The sequence below is a fragment of the Maniola jurtina genome, chromosome 17, assembly GCF_905333055.1.
Source record: "Maniola jurtina chromosome 17, ilManJurt1.1, whole genome shotgun sequence".
In the NCBI taxonomy this organism is placed as follows: Eukaryota; Metazoa; Arthropoda; class Insecta; order Lepidoptera; family Nymphalidae; genus Maniola; species Maniola jurtina.
The window spans coordinates 7,995,073-8,016,598 of NC_060045.1; the positions used below are offsets into that span (position 1 = coordinate 7,995,073).

Genomic DNA, 21,526 nt, shown 5'->3' on the forward strand with positions numbered 1-21,526 from the left:
TAGTGACTACTGCAAAAGCCGTATTTGGTCCTACGTCACTTAAATTTAAAACAAATCTGATTTCCATTTGATGCCTACCTACCTGTCTAATATATAAATTTTGATATACTACCTACCTACATTTACCTAGCTTTACCTACATTACATACATACATTATGCTAGCTTACATTTAGCTGTACCTACATTTGCAGGAAGTAAATGAAAATAAGAAAATAGATCATAGAACTATGAATTGAGCTCTATATTTTCATAAAGTTGGCGCAAAATGTGTACCTTTCAAATATTTACATTACGTATATAAGACAATCTCCGACTGTAAATACCTACCTAATAGGGCTTTAACTTAGAGCCAACCACTGATTAATCTAACCGCCATTACTGTGCGAGTTATTTTTAGATTCCGCACAGAGATCATGACTTTATCTGCCTTAATGTAAATGAATACCGACTGTTTGTGTGAGTCGACAGTGGAGCCGGCACTAAACAGTTCGTGTGTTATCTAAATGACATAACCTATAAGTAACATCTTACTTAAAACAAAAGTAGAAAACCTTTCTCACCGAATTCACGTCGTAACGGCTTCCACATTTCCCAAATCATCGTTATATTTGCACTAAAAAGTATATATTAGACAAAATGAGGTTATGTTAGGCCGATGTCACATAGTTTTGACAGGTGTAGTGCGACAATACTGCCACCTGCACGCGCAGGCGGGCACACGCGAATCAGTTCCTGGTTTCGCGTATTATTTTGTTGGAATATTATCATAGTTTAGGGTCCGGAGAGGAGCACGGCACGGCTTGGCATCGCGGCCAATGAACGGCGCACGCCGCGTCAAGGTCACTGGAGGCGAACTAGCGGCTCGCGACGCCAACAGAGGGCAGCTTACGATGGATACGAGTAGCTACCTCGCTGCCCGTATGGCAACTAAACAGAGACTGTACGCAGTGTAAGCCCCAGCATGATGCGCCGATAAGCGGTATATGGTATAAATAAAAACGCCGCGTCGTGAATATGAATGAATGCGCACCAAGTTTACGTCATTTGCCCATTATTTCAATGTGGGTGAAAACTATTTAGAATCTTGCCCCTATAATATATTTTTTCATCCATCGCATCGCTTACAGCTAGAATGCACAGTCTATCAAATCAAAGCGAAACTTTGCAGTTTGAATTGTTCAATTAAACGAATTAAGTAAGTAGGTATTGTTTTCGCTGTGGATAAAAGATATACTTACTAAAATATACTTATCTTTCTTTCGAGGGGGAAATCTGAAGATTCCCGCTCGGTTTATGTGGGATTTCTACCCACTAAAACCACCTCGGTGGTCCTCCTCAGCACATATTGGGAAACACCGGGAAAATATAGGTACCTATATCTTAGTTCTTGACTTCAGACTGCGTAATACAATACAGCTAACGTACTGCATTACCTGCGTCTTCACTCCACTGCGGTTAAATAAAATATAGAATTACCTACCTATATACAAGTCATTCCGGACCTGTATCTCAGAAAATACCCAAAATTATTCTATTGTTATTATTTCTATCTTGCCATTACGTACCTTGTATCTAAATTAATAGAGCTGTTTTAAAGATACTTTTAATTAATCATCTGGGATTATACTCGTATAATATACTCGTAGTAAAGGCACGTTGATTAAATTATTTGAAAGACCTGCTTTGGTTCATTGTTAAAATAACGGTAGAAATAGTTTATTGCAGGCACCACTAAATTCACATTCATACGAAAATTCCAAATAAACTTTACTGGTGCATTTGAATCTGTAACGAATTTATTTTAAATCTGACGTCAGTTTAGTCTTGTTAGTTAATGTTCCGATTTCAGTAATTTAACTGTTAAGAATATATTATAGTCAATAGTCAATTATAAACGCTCCAATCTGAAGTAAAGGTAAATATGAAATAATATAGTCCTTAAAATTTGGGATGTTATTTTGGTAACCCTAGTTAAGTACTGTATAGTTTCTAATTTGACAGTTTCCCGACCATTATTTTTATACTTACGATGTAGGTACCTTGTTGGACTTCGTCTGTATTGGTGTTAGGCGGCGGGCGTGCTCTGCCGTTTTGGAGTGTTTTTTTTTTGTTAAAACTGACTGAAAAACGCTCTAAGGGGGTTCCGTGCGTGTGTCGGCGAGCGCCGGCACAGACGGGGTCCATACTTGTATAGTTTCCCTAACTTGTTATAAATAACTACAAACTTGACATTGGCTAATCTTTATAAAGCCAGACGAGAGAGCAAAAAAAAAAGGTAGGTACCTTGTTGTGAATTGACATCAACTAATTATATTATTATCGCTTTCTTTTGGGTGGCGGTACGTAAATAATAAAATCATTTGACGTTAGGTGATCCACCTGCTCATTTTCTCTATATTGATATTTAAAAAACTTAAGTAGTTTTAGTTTGAATTAAAACAAAAAACCGGCCAAGGGCGAGTCAGACTAGCGCCGTGAAGGTTCCGTACTCGGGTATTATTTCCAACATTTTGCACGATAAATCAAAAACTTACATAAAAATTAATAAAAATCTGTTTTAGAATGTACAGGTAAAGTCCTTTCATGTGATACCCCACTTGTATATAGTTATATATAGTTATCTTACTTTGAAAATTAAAACACATTTTAATTTTTTTTTAATGATGTAACCACAAATTCGGGGTTTTCCGATTTATTCCTGTACTTGTGCTATAAGACCTACCTAACTGCCAAATTTCATGATTCTAGGTCAACGGGAAGTACCCTATAGGTTTCTTGACAGACAGACAGACAACAAGACAACAAAGTGATCCTATAAGGGTTCCGTTTTTCCTTTTGAGGTACGGAACCCTAAAAATTATTAAAAAATACCTTTTCTTTATTATGTTTAGTTCAGCTACTACACGCATGAGGTCACTACTCACTAGTATCTTTAATAAAAGATGAATAGAAAATATACCTACTTATTACAAATTATGGTTCCTTCACAAATTACCATATTATATCAAAGTAATTAAATATATCGAAACAAGTATATTTTTGTATTCTTGAATGAAATCTAAAATATACCTAGGCGTATTAAATTTCAATCAAAATGAAAAAAAAAAACCGATAAGGTTTTTATTATAATCCAATGATATTCAAAATATAAATTAATGTAGATGAATATTTAAAATGTGTATGAAGATTACAAATAGCATCTTAAACCACTTCTTATCTTAAATCTAAGTGCTGCTGAAAAAAGTGGTTCCTTTATTGCATCCGCGTGCTGAGGTATTATGTTACATACCTACCTACCAACACAAAATTAATTCTTATCCTAAAAGAATTCGCGTGCCACATTCATCATCATAATTTTTAAAGTAATAATCTACTCGTGCTTGACCAGTTATTTTGAAACAGACAGACAGACGGACGGACGGACAGACATACAGACAGACAGACGGAGTGATTTGTCTAGTTTAGCGGATTATAGCAAATTAAGCCTTTGGTTCCTTGCCTTCACACATGTCTGAAACCGATTTTGTGTCAAAATGATCTGCCACTGGATAATCCGATTAAAATTCGGGCCCGACAGCCGGCAAGTGAGAACGGGCTGTAATAATAAAATATAGCCATGATTATTATCATCATGATCAACCAATCGCCGGCTCATTAAAGAACACGAGGGTTCTCTCAGAATGAGAAGGGTTTTTAAAAAAAATAAGAATATTAGCCATGCTAATCATGACTAATACTCCCCTTTCCCCTCCAATTAAGCGTAAAGCTTGTGCCAGGAGTGAGTACTACAATAGTGCAACAGGTGGCTTTGGCCATAGTCTACTACAATTGGCAGTTATACAATAACTACAACAATAATTGAGATTATCGCATATCTCGATCAGTCTTCCTTTCCAGTCGTATCTGGAACAGCGAATACAATTTCTGGAATTAAAATAATTAGACGATTGCCAGCCGTCGTCCTCGCATGATTCACGAGACAAAAATAGTCACCGATTATCTCGGTGATAACGAGATCACCGACCAAACCATACAAAACTCGAGCCCACTTCCTCATTCTATTCTGTTTGAAATAATAATTAATTAATTAATTATTATGATTGTTCTCTCTCTGTGCCTCGCATTCTTCATTGCTAATTAGTGTCGTAACCCCTTACCTTATTTACCTTATTGCATACTTAGTGATAGGCATTTTCTTGGGATAGTTCCCAGATCCTTCAGCTTACAACTGCTCCACTAATAGACTCAACAGGCAATGTTAGCGTCAATGTACAATCAATATTACGTCCTAGATACGTCTAAGACTTAAATTACCTAAGAAAATAAATTACCTAATGTTGTAAGTAAGTAGGTACCCTTACCACTACCAGTACCTACTTACATCAATTACATTATTAGATTTTTTCACTTATGTGTACCTACTTTGGCCTTTTAAGAATCTGCCCTTATTAGAAGCTGTCTTTCTGAGAACATTCTGAATAAAGGTTATTCTATTGTCATTGTCATCGTCGTCGCTAACCGGATACCGATAGCCGGCCACTACTGGATAATAGGTCTCTTGTAGAACTCCTGCACGGTCTTGCGCTGCATGGATCCCTCGGCTCCCTCTATATTGTATGAAATTACTGTTTCTTTCTCTGCTCTCTACAGTCACTTTTTTACCACTGATTTAAGTTATATCGTTTAGTTCGTATTTAAGTTGTCGTGTAAAAAGCACTCATTAAAGATATCTCATTTGAATACACAATACGAGTATGTACTTGTAAAAAAACTCAATCCGGCAATTGGATGCAGACGAAAAATCATCAGACCAAGGAATTTGGTCTGAGAAAAATCATTTACTTACACAATTTTGGAAAGACTTCGTATGCTACGAACGGCTATCAATTTTCAAATTCCTTGACGGACGTTAGTAAAAAAAAAGTCTGGTATGCAAGTATTAAAATTAAACAATAAATCTTTTCAAGTTTTATTTAAAAATAAATTATTGTAGTACAACTTGCACCAATAACAACAAAATTTTGGTTTAAACAACTTGAAACCGTAACGTTAGCTCAAAGCATGAATCAATTATTTATCAATTGTCTTAATGTGAATTAGAAATAGATACTTAGTCTTAATTAACGAGAATACAAAATTATCTACAAAGTGCGATAGTAAGCCCTACATGCCTATTCGCTGTTCACTAAAATGTAGGTTCATAGATGTATCAAAAGTGACTTTGACAGCAAATTTACGAAGGCTATAATAATAGTTATACTCGTTCAAAACACGCTAATATACGTATAGTTGAACATCTATGAACCGACCAAAAACATCGAATCTTTAGATGTAACGCAGACGGTCAATTTTTATCTGTGACCGTTTTTTTATTTAAAAAAAATTTGAGAAGTCCTCTAAGTCCTTCGAAGTCATCTAATTCGTTCTGTTAGTATGTTAATTCGATTGATTAGACAATGTTGAAAAAACCGGTCTATTCGATTGCTGAGTCTAACAGATCGGAAACGTAATGTTTTTCCGTCTTGTTAGACTGTTAGTGCGATTGTCGAACAATGCGAAAAAAAGAACGATAACTAATTGTATTATTTTAACTAACGTAGGTAGTTAGTCTACATACTTTCAGGAACGTTTAAGATTAGTTATTACTCTTTTTCCCGAATTTTTTCACAATCAGTCTAACAGTCTAACCGAACGGAAGTGTACCTTCCGATCCATTAGACCGAGCAGTCGAATAGACCGGATTTTGTTTCCATATAGTCCAATCAATTGAAGAACACAATGGAATAGAGTCTATTCAATAGACAGTTCATTCTCTTTATTCCGTTTCGCATATTCTCGCCTCCTATTCGTGAAAACCCTGTTTTCATCAAGGGTAGTTTTTGTAGGCGCTTTTCTTTGAGAGACTAATCGTTCATCCATTTATTGATCGTCTGCGATACCTCGTCCGTAACAGTACGTCCAATTGAATATCTTCACTTATCAAAGAACTTTCTTCTAACTCAGACACATTCGTATATTATCTTTCTCCACGTGTTTAATTACTGATGCAAACTAAGCTTCAGCGGACAAGTGACTTATTAGTCTTAGTATAAGTATTTTAATATACCTTTATATACCTTTATAATAAATCCCATCTCAACCACACAACCTACATGAGATTCACCCTCTAATTTTATTTATAGATACACCTTTGCACAACATAAAGAAAATAATAAAGGAAAATAATCTAAAACACTTTCCTAATAACTGAAAATAACATATTTTACTTGATGCTAAAATTATTTAAGTATAAAAATGTTAAAAGGCACAGCGTAAAAGTACACTCGCCTAGAGTATTGTTTATTTTTTCATTACCGTTCTTCTTATAAGTTATAACGTAAATGGATTGGCGACCGTATTGCTAAAGAGCTTATTGATAACTTAAAACTGTACATAATTATTATTTAGACTAATGTAATGTTTAATGTCAATTTACATACAATTATTCATATTATTACCTACCACGCTCATTGTACCAACTATAGTTATACCGTTTCATTGAAACAGCTCGTAAGATAAAGACTAGGGTGAGAGAGTGACAAGGTCTTGACGCAAAATTCAAAACTGTCGCTGTCACCCTTCCGCAACCCGTAGGTCGATTGCGGAAAAACTGCATCAATCATTATTACAATCTCAATTGTTTTGATTGGCTGAATTTATGGTATTCTTGTTGCAACAATGCATTATAGCCAATAGTGAGCGAACGTCAACCAATCAGAGATGGTTGTGATCATAACATTATAGCTGTCATTGTATGAGCTACGGCATCTTACCCCACAAGCTGTCTCAGTTAAGCGGTACACCTTTAAACTAAATGTTTAAAGAAAGTATATTGTTTAAACGTTAAACGTTTATTGATAAGTATTGCTACTAAATTCTTTTCTATTCAATTGCTATATTTTAAGTCATCATGCGAATCGTGTACTCTTCAACGTTTCTCAAAGAATAAATTGATATAAAAGAATTCCCTACGTTACATTTAGACTATAAATTATTTTTATCTACTTCAAAAATTTGCATTTAATTCCATAACACTGTATTTGAAGGCTTTTTGTTAAAAAATCAGTGGTTTTATGGTTTTTAATTAAATCTTCAGATCGATAAACTTAAGCAAATCATTAGGAATATTAAAAAGAAGTTAGTTAACGTTCTGATCCTTTTTACTAGTTTGAATTCCAGTATCGCAACCCGAATAGGTAGGTATAGTACCTATAAAGTATATTCATCACTAAAAGATGTAACATAATATACCTAGTAAAAAGTTTAATAATAATTGACTAAACAAGAAATCTTTAGTTTCTTTATTTATTGGCATTGTAAAAATGCTACATGTGACGGTATGACGAACCTAATTCTATAGTTATAGGTTTTTAATAATGTTTTAACTTACAAGAATTTGTCTAGACTATTTAAAGTCTACAGTTTTATTATTTTGAGCGGGAATATACCTTCAGTTTTCTTTTAAAAGCATGGTATAGAACCGTAGACGGAATAACTACTTTATATATAAATATAAAGTTAATTTAAGGACTTTTAATAAATGTTTCTTGAAATAGCACTGAATACTCATTTATGTTAAGGTTATCTTTACAATTATCTCTCAAACAGATTTCAGCAGGCTTACTATAAGATTTTACATCTCAACGCTAATAGAATTCAGGCATTGAAATACAATAACGTTCGTTAGAGTAAAATGCACCTAAAGTTGCTTGATCTAAAATTGAAAATTCAGTAGGTACTACCAATTTAAACTTCGTGAAGTTTCCGCTTGGTGCGCTGGCTGTAGATATATGGAACAATTTGAGCTTTGAAACAAAGTCCATTTTTTCAATGCTCGAATTCTATCAACGTTGATAAGATGTAAAATCTTATATTAAGCGGCCTCATAAAATGTTGATCCATAAAACCGAAAGGGCAATTTCCTTAGAATTAAATCATAGACAATAATGTAATTAAATGACTTTAAGCTTAATCCTCCTTACTATATCATTAGAATACTTTGCTAATCAAACACAAGTAGCAAACTAAAAATTCAAACATAAATTGCAGATGGTGCATACAATATGTTTATTAATTTCATTATAATTACAATTTACAAGTCCAATGACGTGATGTCATATGTACACTTGATAAGAAAAGTGTTACGCTACCATTATAAGTGAATGCTATTGTTATTCGAGTTTTTTGTACATGTCGTCGATCTGGGGCTTGAAGTAGTTCCTGATTTCTGGACGTTTCGCCTTCATTGTTGGCGTTAATAGACCATTCTGTACAGAGAAGGGGTCCGGGTGTAGGTAGATATCCTTTACCTGCAATAAAAAAAAAAGTGATACATCTCATCAATTTCCTACCTCACCGTTCTATCAAAAACAGCAAGAAGCAGTGAGCGTTAGAATCTAGAATTCTAATGTGGTTGACCTACTCGCCTAAAACCTTTTAATTCTAACGTTTCTGACACATGCCGCTAGGATTGCCCTGTTGGCGTCAAAGTAGCTACCACGCAAAACTTAAATTACTTCAAGGTGAGTGTGAATAACCATCTTCTATGCAAGCGCTGGGAGATAGCTAGAACTCATCACCTTCCATCAGGTATAATTTTTTCGATGACATCTTTTGTTATCCCTTGACTGCGATTTCACCTGGTAGTAAATGATCATGGAGTCTAAAATAGAAGAGGCTAACATGGAAGATAGGAGTATATTATGGCAGTTTTCATTAAACCCATGCATAATATTATCAAAGGAATGTACTTGTTCAAAGGTTTTAAGGCCAGCGGTTTTTCCCCACTGAAGCATGTCCTCCAGGATGACGGTCTTGATGCGTTCGTCTTCGCAGAGCGCAGAGAATGTGCCCTTGATGCCGTTCTCCAGCGCCCAGCACTTCACCACATCGACGTCTGGTACCACAACCGCTACTATGCATGACTGGAAAATGGGAACAATCGAAAATTTAACAGACGGCGTCACGCACCTGAGTAAAGAAGTTAGTATAATGTTCTCTGTGTTATGTAATCCCATACAAATGATAGAGACAAAAATCTCAGTGGGTGCTAACAATTTTGAGACACCAAGCAATCACAAACGAAACTACGTTTCTAATTGAATTCCGAATGTTTTTTGAATTGACTTACGAATGTTTTGGAAAATATGTTTGTGATTGGTTGGTGACTCAATATGGTCACCAACTCAATATGGTATGGTTTAATATTAGGTACATCTGAAAAGAGCAACTGCCGAGTTTCTTGATGGGTCTTTTCGGTAGGAAAGATATTATGAACCAGTGGTAGATAGTAGATACATTTGGCGATTCAAGAATACTTGTGAAGTTAATTGAATAAAACAAAATCTGGTTCTATTTCTATTACGAACCAATCGTGATGGATAATAATGCAAAATATTAATATGACTTAAAGCTGGCTACGAATCAACGGTCATATTTATTTATTTTATCAAAACTGTGCCAACTTTTATCTATCATAATCGTTTTGGATCATTTATTCAATAACACGATTTGTTAGCGTGGATGAGTTTATGAATTACACACCAATGAATATTAATGGTTAAACTCATGTTGATGCAACAACCATTGAACTAATAACGAATAACAACATTATTTATAGTAGGTATATTTTGTTTAAATGCTGCTATAGAACATATTATTGTTTACTTTGTAACACCATATACATAATTTGTAGGTCTTGTCCGTGAATTCGTCTGCGTAGTTTTAGGTTGTTTTTCTGGAATAAAAACTTTCCTGCCTCTATCTTAAAGATTTCTGTGCCAAGCTTGGTTGAATCATTGAGGTAACAAACCAGAAGATGGGCACACATTTTTTATTATTTTATATTACTTCTACCTATCATATGTTCATTATATATGCCTATCATATGTTTATTATGTATGTATAATTTATTACTATGGTACAACATGTTTTGAATTATTTGATAGTATTTCCAATACAAGATGGTTTATACTGCAGGGATTTACTTTATCTACCTATCTGATAATATTATTATTAATTTATCCAATTTACCTTTAATGATTCGCCATGTACGAAAACTTGCTCGACGTATTGACTTCTAATGTAAATATTTTCTATTTTTTCAGGAACTATGTATTCGCCTTGTGACAGCTTGAAGATGTGTTTTCTTCTGTCGATAATTTTCAAGGTACCATTCTGAAAGTATAAAAAAATTTCATTTAAAAACTTGCTACACACTTAAATGATAGGTACTATCAGACTTTACGAACTTTTTTCTTAAATTTTCTTTCTTTCTGTATAATTTAATATTAATAAAATTATCGTAAAATTTATGGCTGCCTTTTATTTTTAACAACCTCGCATTTATGATTGAAAGATAGTCACAAGACATTTTTTTTAAGCTCTCCTTAATGTACGTCCTGCACGCACACCTCTCCTTGCCCCTGGGTCAAGTAGTACTCCATTTCTGGGACCCTAAAAATACTCACAGACATCCACTTTTCAACATCACCGGTGTGGTGCCAGTTAGCTTGGTTGATGACCTGAAACGTCTTGTCCGGCTCCTTGAAGTAGTCCTTGAAAAGTTGATGTCCTGCACACACACCTCTTCTTGCCCCTAAGCCACATAGTACTCCATTTCCAAGACCCTAGTAAATACTCACAGGCATCCACTTTCCAACATCACCGGTGTGATGCCAGCCGTCCTGGTCGATGACCTGGCGCGTCTTGTCTGGCTCCTTGAAGTAGCCCTTGAACACGTTGGCACCCTGCACGCACACTTCGCCTTGCCCCTGCGCCGCGTAGTACTCCATTTCTGGGACGTCCACTAACTGCAGAATAAATATAATTAGCATTTTGAATCTCCACATGAGCGAAGTGTGTCTTGATGTGACAGCACATGTTAGCCCATTGATCTAAGTCGATAAATACCTCTAGAAATTGGAACTAAAGCCTCGATGACACGGGGCGAGTTTACAAGCTGCTAGCGAACTCGCTGCCTTGTAACTTGTAAACTCGCCACGTGTCATCGAGCTTTTTCACAATCTGCTTTTGATTATCAGATTGTAAAAACGCTGCTTGAAAAATAGAAAGCCGGGCTAATTTACTCGCCATTCGCTGGCTTGTTGGCCTGTAAAGCCTCGATGACACGGGGCGAGTTTACAAGCTGCTAGCGAACTCGCTGCCTTGTAACTTGTAAACTCGCCACGTGTCATCGAGCTTTTTCACAATCTGCTTTTGATTAACAGATTGTAAAAACGCTGCTTGAAAAATAGAAAGCCGGGCTAATTTACTCGCCATTCGCTGGCGTGTTGGCCTGTAAGCTAGCTAGTAGCCACGTGTCATCATCACTGCTAGTAAACTAGTTGCGAGCATCTGCGTTTTGGCAGTTAAAAGCTAAAATGTCAACACGCTAGCTAGTTGGCTACTGAGTGAGTGGAATGTTTTGTGTGTCATCGACACTCGCTTACTCGCTCACTCGCTAGCTTTTAAACTCGCCGACTAGCAGCTCGTAAATTAGCCCAGTGGCATCGAGCCTTAAGCTAGTTAACTAGCCACTCCTAGTAAACTAGTTGCGAGCATCTGCGTTTTGGCAGTTAAAGCTAAAGTTCCAACACGCTAGCTAGTTGGCTACTGAGCGAGTGGAATGTTTTGTGTGTCATCGACACTCGCTTACCCGCTCACTCGCTAGCTTTTAAACTCGCCGACTAGCAGCTCGTAAATTAGCCCAGTGTCATCGAGCCTTAAATCTCTAGAATTTTATATTAGAAGAAGGCGTGAGTGCTGGAGAGTTTTAAGAGAGCTTTAAAGGAGTTTGTAAAGGCAAGTCTAAAATAATTGGTTGTGGAATTTTATTATGAAAAATTGTACTCATTCCCACAGACTTTTGGACTTTCTTGAGGTGGAGGGTACTAGTCGCAAGCTTATTAGTTTGCCTTTTTAAAGATGACAGTAATGATGATGAACTAGGACGACAGAATCTAGCCAGAAAGATTTTGTCCCAATGATATTAATATTTTCTAGGTACCTTCACTTTGCAACAAGCGACGGGAGGCCCGACGTGTTCAGGCACGTGGTCGCCCTGAACCGTCAGAGTGACCGGCGCAGTGCACTCCGTCTGACCGTAGCCTTCCACGATCTGCAAGTTAACAGAATTTACTTAGCTGAAAAAATTGTGAGCGTGCCTAGTATGTAATAAAGTAAATGGGAGTTGTAAAATTGTTGCATTAAACAATTTTACTGTGAGTGATAAAAAGAGAGAAGTTATCCTGAATTGTGGCGTTGTTATTAATTAGACCCGAGATAGCCGGCAGTTGTAGTGTTTACGTTGCGACAGGCTGGGATGAAAGGGCACTTTTTACATCCTTGTAAATGGACTAATCAAAACGGAGGAAACTTGAAATAATAAGCCTTATTTTTTTGTTTGCTAGATAATCCTCTTTATGTAACATTATAAATGAGAGAGGGTCTCTGGCAACTTTGTCTCCGGGAGAAACTTATTAGTTCTCGTAAGAAAAATGACATAAAGCTGCGAGCAAAAGCTAGAGCATGGATGTACTTAGTCAAAAATCTGGAGTACAAAACAGGCTGCTTTTTAACCCTGGAAATTCCCACGGGATATAATATAAAAACCTAAATCCACGCAGAGAAGTTAATCCAGTTTTACTTTAAAATTGTGAGAGTTATACATAAATCATCAGCTTCCACTTAAAGTCAGATGATTGATAACATTTCCTGTAAACGTGCCATCAATTTCAAGAAGTGGAATATTCCTAGATTTATAAACTCACAAGATTATTATAATTTACTTCGCGATCGACAGATTTCAAATCTACCCAAATAAATATTGAACATTTACGTAATCCTAGGAAATCGAAAGAATAACAAACATTTTACACAACTAAATTTAATGGAGTATATAAAGCGACCTTGGCGAGATTTTCATACATGCGGAAATAATATTTGTTATAATAATAAACGAATATTATTCCAAAATTCACGTGAAGATTGAAATCCAAAATGCGATCAAAATATCTCAGTTATTACCGGAATATTCAGATATGTTCCTAGTTCTAGCAATAGGTTAGGTATCAATAGTAAAGAAAATAATCGTAATAACTTACAAAACTTGGGCTATTTCTAATTTAGAATGAAAAGCCACGGTATAACTCCAAGTTGTAAGATTATTGGATAGTTACAAGACCACGCGACTAAGAATGAAAAAAGAGAACAGACCACCAACCACCACCGAAACACCAACGAAATAACTTAACCAACTGAAGCAGTCCAATTTGTGCAAGTTGTACATAACCGCAAAAATGACCACCGAAAGAAGAAAATGGAAACATGCGATCCACCCGAGTAAGAGTTAGATAATGAAGTAATGGTGGTCCCGTCAGGATTTTTCTAGGACTATGATCTTAGAAATGAATGAACGACTAGTAAAGACTTACCAGACATCCAAGAGCGCATCGCGCGAAAGTGAGGACGTTGCCAGCAAGCGGTGCAGATCCAACCACCATAATACGTAACCGTCCTCCCATCCCTTCACGTACTTTGCGAAACACGAGCTTGTCCCAGATCGAATCGTGGCGGATTATTCCCCTATAAAACAAACAAAAAATAATTGAGCAAGTCATTAAGCGAACTAACTAGGTATCGATATGGGTGCTAAATTATACCTGCCTATATTTTTGTTTGTGTTCTTTCTGTATTGATTTTGTGGTGTACAATAAAAATATGTTTATTCATTCATTCAAACTCGGATTGAGTGTCTTTCTTTCTAGTTCTAGGTTTAGAAGACATTTCTTTGCTTCCTACAGTGATCGCAAAACAAGTAGTCAAATCTGAACACGCAGCGCATGACTGTGCAGTGTACAGACAGGTCGCGGGGCTTGTGTCCTTGGCTGTACCTGCGCAGACCGCCATGTGGAAATTTCAGATCGGATTGCTTGTTTTACGATGACTGTAAATGCTACACAGTAAGAAGGAGTTGAAATTTCTAATCTATGGTTTCGTATCTAAATTCTACTTATCATTGTTATGAGAAACATCATTTATCCAATTTTAAAATGATCAACCAACCTCTTTAATTCTGACTCTTTCGCAGACAATGCCATACTGAAGAGTAATTTCTTGATCTTTGAATTTGATATTTCGCTCTGTGCCTTGTCATATAATCTGTTCAAAAGTCTCGGTACAGCCGGCATCATTGTGGGTTTCAGGGCACTTAGGTCATCGCCTAGTCGTCTAATGTCTCCACTGTAAAAACCGACAGCCCCGCCTACCATGTATAGAGCATTCTGGAAAAAATTAAATACATCATTTATACCTATTGATTCGAGTAAAATAAAATCCATTTGAAAATGGTCGCAAGACATTTCTCAAAAAATCTTTAGAGAAGTAGAATCTTTCAAACTTACAATGTCTGTCATTTCCTAAAAACCTAATGAATCGATTTTGGGGTGTTGTATTTAATAACCTAGGTATCAGAGTAGGTCTGGACAAGTGCTCTTTTGTCTGACCCTTGTGCACATGCCTTGAAGCTTACCTAATCCGAAATCCTTACTTGGGTAGTAGTAATAAATGTTTTACAGTAAAACACCATCACCCATGAGTTTCTTAAGCTTCATAACTTTTATCAGTAAATTACAAACCTCACAACACCGCTCCAGCATATGTGCGAGAGGTAGGAAGGATATCATTACGTCGTGTTTCATTGGCCGATGTTCCCCAAGCTGCATGATGACGCTGCACATGGAAGCCACCACATTTTCGTGTGTCAACATCACACCCTTTGGCATTCCTGTCGTGCCTGATGTATAGCAGATTGTGCAGAGATTGTCTGGTTTTGGTGGCTGAAAATTTTATTATACTTCGTTATTAACATCATTCTCTCTACTCTCTTCTTATTCATTACTAGATTTTAAGATATCATCATAATCTAAAGTTATAATGAAAATATTTATAACATTTTTTTGCAATCGAAATCCAAAAATAAAAATGATTGCAATAATTTGCTCAGTTTAAATAATAAAGACATGAATCCTGAATGAGTAATAGTTCTTTAAGAGAATTACGTATTCGGTAATGCAATAACATTATTGTAAAGTGTGAATAGTGAAGTAATCATACAGTTTTAGCCTCATATTAATATTAAAACTTAAAGAATTGATAATGCTTATTCAAAGTTGTTAAATTTATGTGCTTAGGACTTAAAATACTGCAATACTGACGCAAGCTTAGCGATAATCCTAACAGTCATAACGTTAAAAGTCTTGTTATGAAATCTACTTACAACGCAAGGATGATCTTTCTGCGCTCCTAATATCTCGACATCGCTGAATTTAACAATTTCCACACCACGACTTTTTGCCCTTTGATGTGTTGACGGTGAAACTTCCTTTATCGTGATGAGCTTTCGCAAGCACCGTGGAGACTGGTCTAGCAGAAGGTTTGCTTTTCTCTCGTCTTCACATACAACCACTGTCATTTCCGCTGGAATGTGTAATAGAATTTCATTAGCCCAAATCGTTCCTTGTTCCATTCTTATACGATATATTAATGGCAACACAGTTAATCTAGAAATGGTTATTTATAATATTATCAGAATAATATTATGTAATCCATTGTCTAGAAGATTTTATTATCAACCTTATTGAAAAAACCTAAACAAGCGTTCAACGCCTGTTTATTTTAAACTAAACTGAATTGGTTATTTAGTGAAAGACAGGTACATAATAATTAAATGACGAGATGAAAGCCAACCTCCAATATTTGAGAGGTGCGAGAAGAAGAAGAGTGAATATGTTGCTAACCAATTAACTTACTTTGATTAATAATGAAGGCACATGCATTGGCTCCCAAGGTATCATACAACGGTACTATAACCATTGAGTAGCAATAGGCAGCTTGTTCTGTCATAATCCATTCTGGACAATTCTGGGCATATATACCTGGAAATTACAAAGCATTGAATTGACTTAATCTCAAATTGTTATCAAGATTCCATAATTGAGTGCTATATTTAAAAAGCACACGCGGAAATAATGATTGTCAAGTCATTTACCAACAAAGGTGCTTTGGCCCGGGGTGAGACCTTGGCATATAAGACCTGAACCAAAGTTTTTCGCTCGCAGCAGGGTCTCATTGTAAGTCTGCCACACATACGGCTTATTTGGTCCCTCGCGCCAACCAAGACAGTTGCCATTATCTGCAAAAGAACATAATTATTCGTCATTTTTTATACTTAATTGTTGACATTTAAGAGTTGAAATGTAAGAAAAAGAACATATTGATGTTATCAGTGAATAAGTAAGATGTTAATCGTGGAATATTCCGTGAATTATAATTAATATTTTGTTGCACAGCCTAAATATTCTTTTTTCCATCATCAGCGTAGGTAGTTTACTGGTTTTAAACAAATAAAACGACATCAACTGTCTCGGCTACTCTGTTAGCACAAATTACGTTAACTGTAAACCCCGTGTCGTAAACCCGTCTTTGAATAATGTTAACATTATTCTGTAATGTGTAGATTATCGCATTTATCGCTAATGAGCGGAAACGCAATGGAGAATGAGATGGGCCCTAGAGTTATACCTTGAGGCACTCCTATGCATGCAATTGTATAAATACCTTTATTTAGACTGATGTTTACTTAAAAGACATACTTCAGAATTTTAACGTATAAATCAGCGATTTGAATATTTGCAGGGTTTTCAAAAGTGGCTTGAAAAATGAAAGCAATGACCTTATTTCATTTTTTTTAGAATAAATATTTTTGTTCTACCTAAGTTAAAAAATCTTTTCGAATCTTTTTTAAATTTTTTGATGACATGAGATCTTAATTATTATTTTAAATATTTTTCAATCGTTATTGAACTTTATGTTCAATAAATTGAAGTTGTTGATATTATATTATATTATAAAACTTATTTTTCATTTCGTAATAAGAAACAGATGTGTATGTGTGCAAACCTGGCCACTAAAGCGATGCCATTTTGTTCGTGATCTGTCATCTATACCTTTTTTTTTTCTCTCTCGTCTGGCTTACAAAGATTAGCCAATGTCAAGTTTGTAGTTATTTGTAACAAGTTAGTTAAACTATACAAGTGTTGACCCCGTCTGTGCCGGCGCTCGCTGACATACGCACGGCACCCCCTTAGAGCGTTTTCCAGTCAGTTTTAACAAAAAAAAAAACACTCCAAAAAGGCAGAACACGTCCGCCAGCTAACACCAACACAGACGAAGTCCCCATCTATACCTTCTATTCTACATAAAACTGGGTACTACTTAAGTACTTACTATAAGTTTTAAGTACTTACTTGATTCTTTGACACCTCTACGAAAAGTTTCATAAAGTGTGCGCGTGTCGTCATGTAGATATCGTAGGTATTTCCCGTTTTTTGCTTCCTTGTAGAACTTTGACACGCGAACCATTTCAGGTCCCTGGAACAATAAGTTAAGTAAATAGAGGTTTCAAGGCCATCAATCAATTTGTATTGTTAACAGAAGTTAACTATTAATTTTTGGGGTGAAAAGTTGTAGACTTACTTATTTACAAGATTTTGAAAAAATCATTCTTTTGTTCTTTATTCTTAGTATTTAATATATCTAACGATATTAAAATTGGCCTTAAAATTGTTATTATTTATTACATATTTAAGGTATACCTACCAACATTGCAAGTAGGTAATAATGTGTTAAAATTTTATTAAAGACAAACTTTATACTAACACTTTAATCACGTGAGATACAGCTAGTTTCCTTAGTCGTCATAACAACTATAACTGTTGTCTACAATATTATCTTATCAATGACACGTTTAAACCGTATCTAGTAGGCATATTAATTTAAATTTATTACGCATACTACATCTTCCGCTTTAATTTGATTTGTCATAATAGCTAGAGTTCATTGCCCTGAATCCTTTCAGTGGAAGGGAACCTAACAAACAATCTCTGGTAATCTTTTTAACGCTACCGCTTCGTACTCATTCACGTTAACAGATTAAAATAGTATGTACTAGTCTTTGCGTTCCTTTCATAAGCATAAATAGTGCCTAGTCTTTTACTAGTCCCATTGACCACTTTACATCGACACTCATGCGCTAAAAGCTTATGTAAATAAATTCCGCTAACCCAATGACATATTTGGCCTACAAATTCTGTTTTCGACTTCAGCACGTAACACTTAATACACGTGTCGATATCCATACTTAATATTATAAATGCAAAAGTGTGTGTCTGTCTGTCGGCGAGCTTTCACTGCCATCTTTTTAACCATTTTTGACAAAAGGTCCAGGGATTGCTTGCATCCCAGGAAAGGATATCTATCCACAGGGTCCAAAATGTCCATTTCAGGGATGCAAGCTATCTATGTAGCAAACTTCCTCAAAATCGGATACACGCAAGGGTCATGACAAGCAAGCAGACAGACAAATAGACATGTACCGTTTAAGCCGTTGGATTTATAAGCTAGGGATTTGACACGTTGCCTATTACGCTTCACAATAGCAATAGCTGTAGTTATGATCTCAAATAACGACGTTTAAACAGTAGTTTTCACAGGATCCCTAAAGACTGGACTCATTAAAGCATTCCATTTATAAACAGGAAATATAAGATGTTCATATGTTTCGTTTAAAATTAAACAAGGTTAAAAGGAAACAGAAGTTAAACAGAGATGTACAGCGACAGTCGTAAGGTTAGGCGACCGAGTATTTATAACAGCGGTGACATAACGCACACGTTGTCCGAGATATTTTGGGACACGTTATGAATAAGCCCTGACAATATGAGCACTTTAATTAAATTACTTAGGCCCAATTTCACCAAATGTGGCGTTCTCCGAGAATAATTATGCCAAGAATAAAATTAACTGCTACATTTACTCTTGGATAACTTATAATATGATTGAGATTGAGATGTTGGTAACCTTAGATTAGCTATTCTTTGAAATAGCGTTTTTAGTTGTGTACGGTAGGTTTGAATGAGTCAAAAGTAAATGTCAAAAACTGAGATTATACGTCAGTTTAAAGTTTGAATACGTATCTATCCATATCAACTGTCATGGATTGTCTTGTTACTTGTCTACCGTAAGCCATTATACAAAATAAGAAGAAGAAGTATTATGGTTAAGTGTTTCACATCAATTTGATTTTGTCCAAGGAATAAGTCCAATATTCCTTCAAAATTGGCGGTATAGGAGTATTCTCGTATATCTTATTTATTCTCAGGTAAAGTATTTGGTGAAATGAAAATTTAGTTATCTGAGAATAACTTAAAACTCCTGGGTATAAAATGTATTCTACGTTGGCGAAATTGGCCCTTAATGATCGTGATATTGTCTTTTTGCTGGTTTAAGTCAAGCGCTACCGTAAACGAACTTTTATCTCATTAATCAATTGCGAAGGTCATTCATGGGTGGAACCGGGACGAAACCTTCCTGTTACTCAAAAATATTTATAAATTCTCATCATTATAGGAAAGTTTGGCCGGCACCATCTATGCCGGCGCCATATTCCCGCATATCACACACACCCTAGAGCTAGAGTGTTCAGAGATGTAAACAAGATTTAAATAAAATGACGTTTTGTAAACAACATATAGCTGTCGGTAATAGGATGTTTTCAAATAACATTGTTTATGATGATTCTCATTTTTTTATGATAAGTAGATGCTAGATTATCTGGCACAGCATAAGAGCAGGCAAATCTTTTTCATTACGTAAACTCTCACTTAGCATCGATGCACTTAGCACATAAGTATTAGCTCTCGGCATGGAAAAGTATCTTTGCAAGTATTTTCTTCCGCTTCAAAGTTCAAAATTAAAGCCTTTTATTCAAATTGGGTATCATTATACACTTTTTGATTGTCAATTATTTTTGCCAGATAATTATTGATTGATGTGATGGTGATAATTACGTAAACTTACAACTAAAACTACGAGTACTTAATAAGTAATTCTTAGTCCTCCTAAGTAGTGTTAGAAACTTGGTTTAAAGTTCGGGCTCTTTGAAGCCTTCCAGAGTTCTGGGATGTCTATTGTCTTCTAAAACAATGCCTTAGTTAATCTTAGGCTGATACAAACTTTTTATTAAATATTTCAAAAAAATCTAAGATATGGTGTGTGGTGTGCTCTATAAAACAAGCTTTATTTTCTTTGTTCTGTTAGCAATACTACTTAAAATGATAAATTTTAAGCGAGTCGCTGGGAGCTGCGAATGGCTGGCACTGGACATATTAAGTGGCAGCAGAAATTCCATGCGAGACATCTACGTTCACCAGTAGATGACTATCGTAGCGACTTTGTAAGAACGACGATGATAAATGTCAAATAAGTATTATTCTAAAATAGCATCAAAATACCGACAATATTTTTACCATAAGGAATACAAAAGAGGTGTATACTGTATAACAAATTAAATGTGTTAAGTAACAGCAATAAACCGTCACTCATGAACATTGTTTTAATGATAACGATAGATATTTTGGCAAAACACCAAATATGTCACGAGATAATATTACGTTTTGTTTACATGCAATTTACAAACAGACTACAAACTCAGGCAAAAAAACCACACAACATGTAAATAATAATTGTTTCGAGTAAATGAAACGCGGTCACCTAAAAAAGACTGAAAAGCAAAATTGCATAACTAATTTCTTTATAGAAAACTTATTTAAATAGTTTTATTTTTCATTACTTTGATATATTTGTAAACAGATGATGTGACAGGTTTTCCTTTACTTTTCAGAGTTATCCCTGATGATGCAGGGTACAGCACTTATAAAATATGTAAAGAGATTCATCTTGAAATAATATTGTTATTGCCACGCATAGACTTTATTATCGAATTCCAAGTCCCAACTCGTCAATCCTGATGCTGTAAGATACTGAACGCTTAAGCCGTAGGAATTAAAGGACATTTTGAGAAAGAACATTTTGAGACAAAGGCATGTTGAGAAAAAGACTGTATGAGAAAAAACATTTTGAGACAAAGGCGTGTTGAGAAAAAAACTGTATGAGAAAGAACATTTTGAGACAAAGGTGTGTTGAGAAAAAGACTGTATGAGAAAGAACATTTTGAGACAAAGGCGTGTTGAGAAAAAGACTGTATGAGAAAGAACATTTTGAGAAAAATACATTCTGAGAAATGACAAAAAGGACACTTTGCGAAAGGACATTTTGAGAAAAGGCCATTATGCACTGAGACGAAATAATTGTGACACATACTTATATCACATATCACACATATATTATTACACATAATAATTGTATGTTGTTTTCTAGTAGTTTCCAGAAAATTGAAAAGTAATTGAACACCATAATGCAAAAATAAAAAATATTGATGAAACTAACGTCTTTTCAGCAGAAACATGACGTGTGAGTGACATGCATACTCAGATTTCTTACGATAGCCATGACATAGAAATTAAATACTTGTACTGTCGATTCTAAATTACGTTATACAACGGAAATTATTATTATTATTAAGCCTTT

General features: G+C 35.3%; 2 protein-coding genes across 6 annotated transcripts in view; both read right to left on the reverse strand.

Annotated features, from left to right (window-relative positions):
• LOC123873603 (cGMP-dependent protein kinase, isozyme 2 forms cD4/T1/T3A/T3B) overlaps window positions 1-942 on the reverse strand; it is a 160,068-nt gene extending 159,126 nt beyond the window's left edge. The window contains exon 1 of the mRNA XM_045918491.1: window positions 562-942. The gene's annotated coding sequence lies outside the window, so the exon portion shown is untranslated. The remainder of the gene's footprint in view (window positions 1-561) is intronic.
• Window positions 943-4,957: 4,015 nt separating this feature from the next.
• The window catches only part of LOC123873607 (long-chain-fatty-acid--CoA ligase 5), a 70,305-nt gene continuing 53,736 nt past the window's right edge, over window positions 4,958-21,526 (reverse strand). For all 5 annotated transcript variants that reach the window (XM_045918522.1, XM_045918523.1, XM_045918521.1 and 2 more), the window contains 12 exons: window positions 17,347-17,470; window positions 16,089-16,232; window positions 15,850-15,975; window positions 15,318-15,517; window positions 14,677-14,877; window positions 14,105-14,322; window positions 13,474-13,624; window positions 12,048-12,158; window positions 10,684-10,851; window positions 10,073-10,216; window positions 8,791-8,964; window positions 4,958-8,349 (listed from right to left, as the gene is read on the reverse strand). In XM_045918522.1, coding sequence (XP_045774478.1) covers window positions 8,212-8,349; window positions 8,791-8,964; window positions 10,073-10,216; window positions 10,684-10,851; window positions 12,048-12,158; window positions 13,474-13,624; window positions 14,105-14,322; window positions 14,677-14,877; window positions 15,318-15,517; window positions 15,850-15,975; window positions 16,089-16,232; window positions 17,347-17,470 — 1,899 coding nt within the window. In that variant the 3' untranslated portion in view covers window positions 4,958-8,211. The remainder of the gene's footprint in view (window positions 8,350-8,790; window positions 8,965-10,072; window positions 10,217-10,683; window positions 10,852-12,047; window positions 12,159-13,473; window positions 13,625-14,104; window positions 14,323-14,676; window positions 14,878-15,317; window positions 15,518-15,849; window positions 15,976-16,088; window positions 16,233-17,346; window positions 17,471-21,526) is intronic.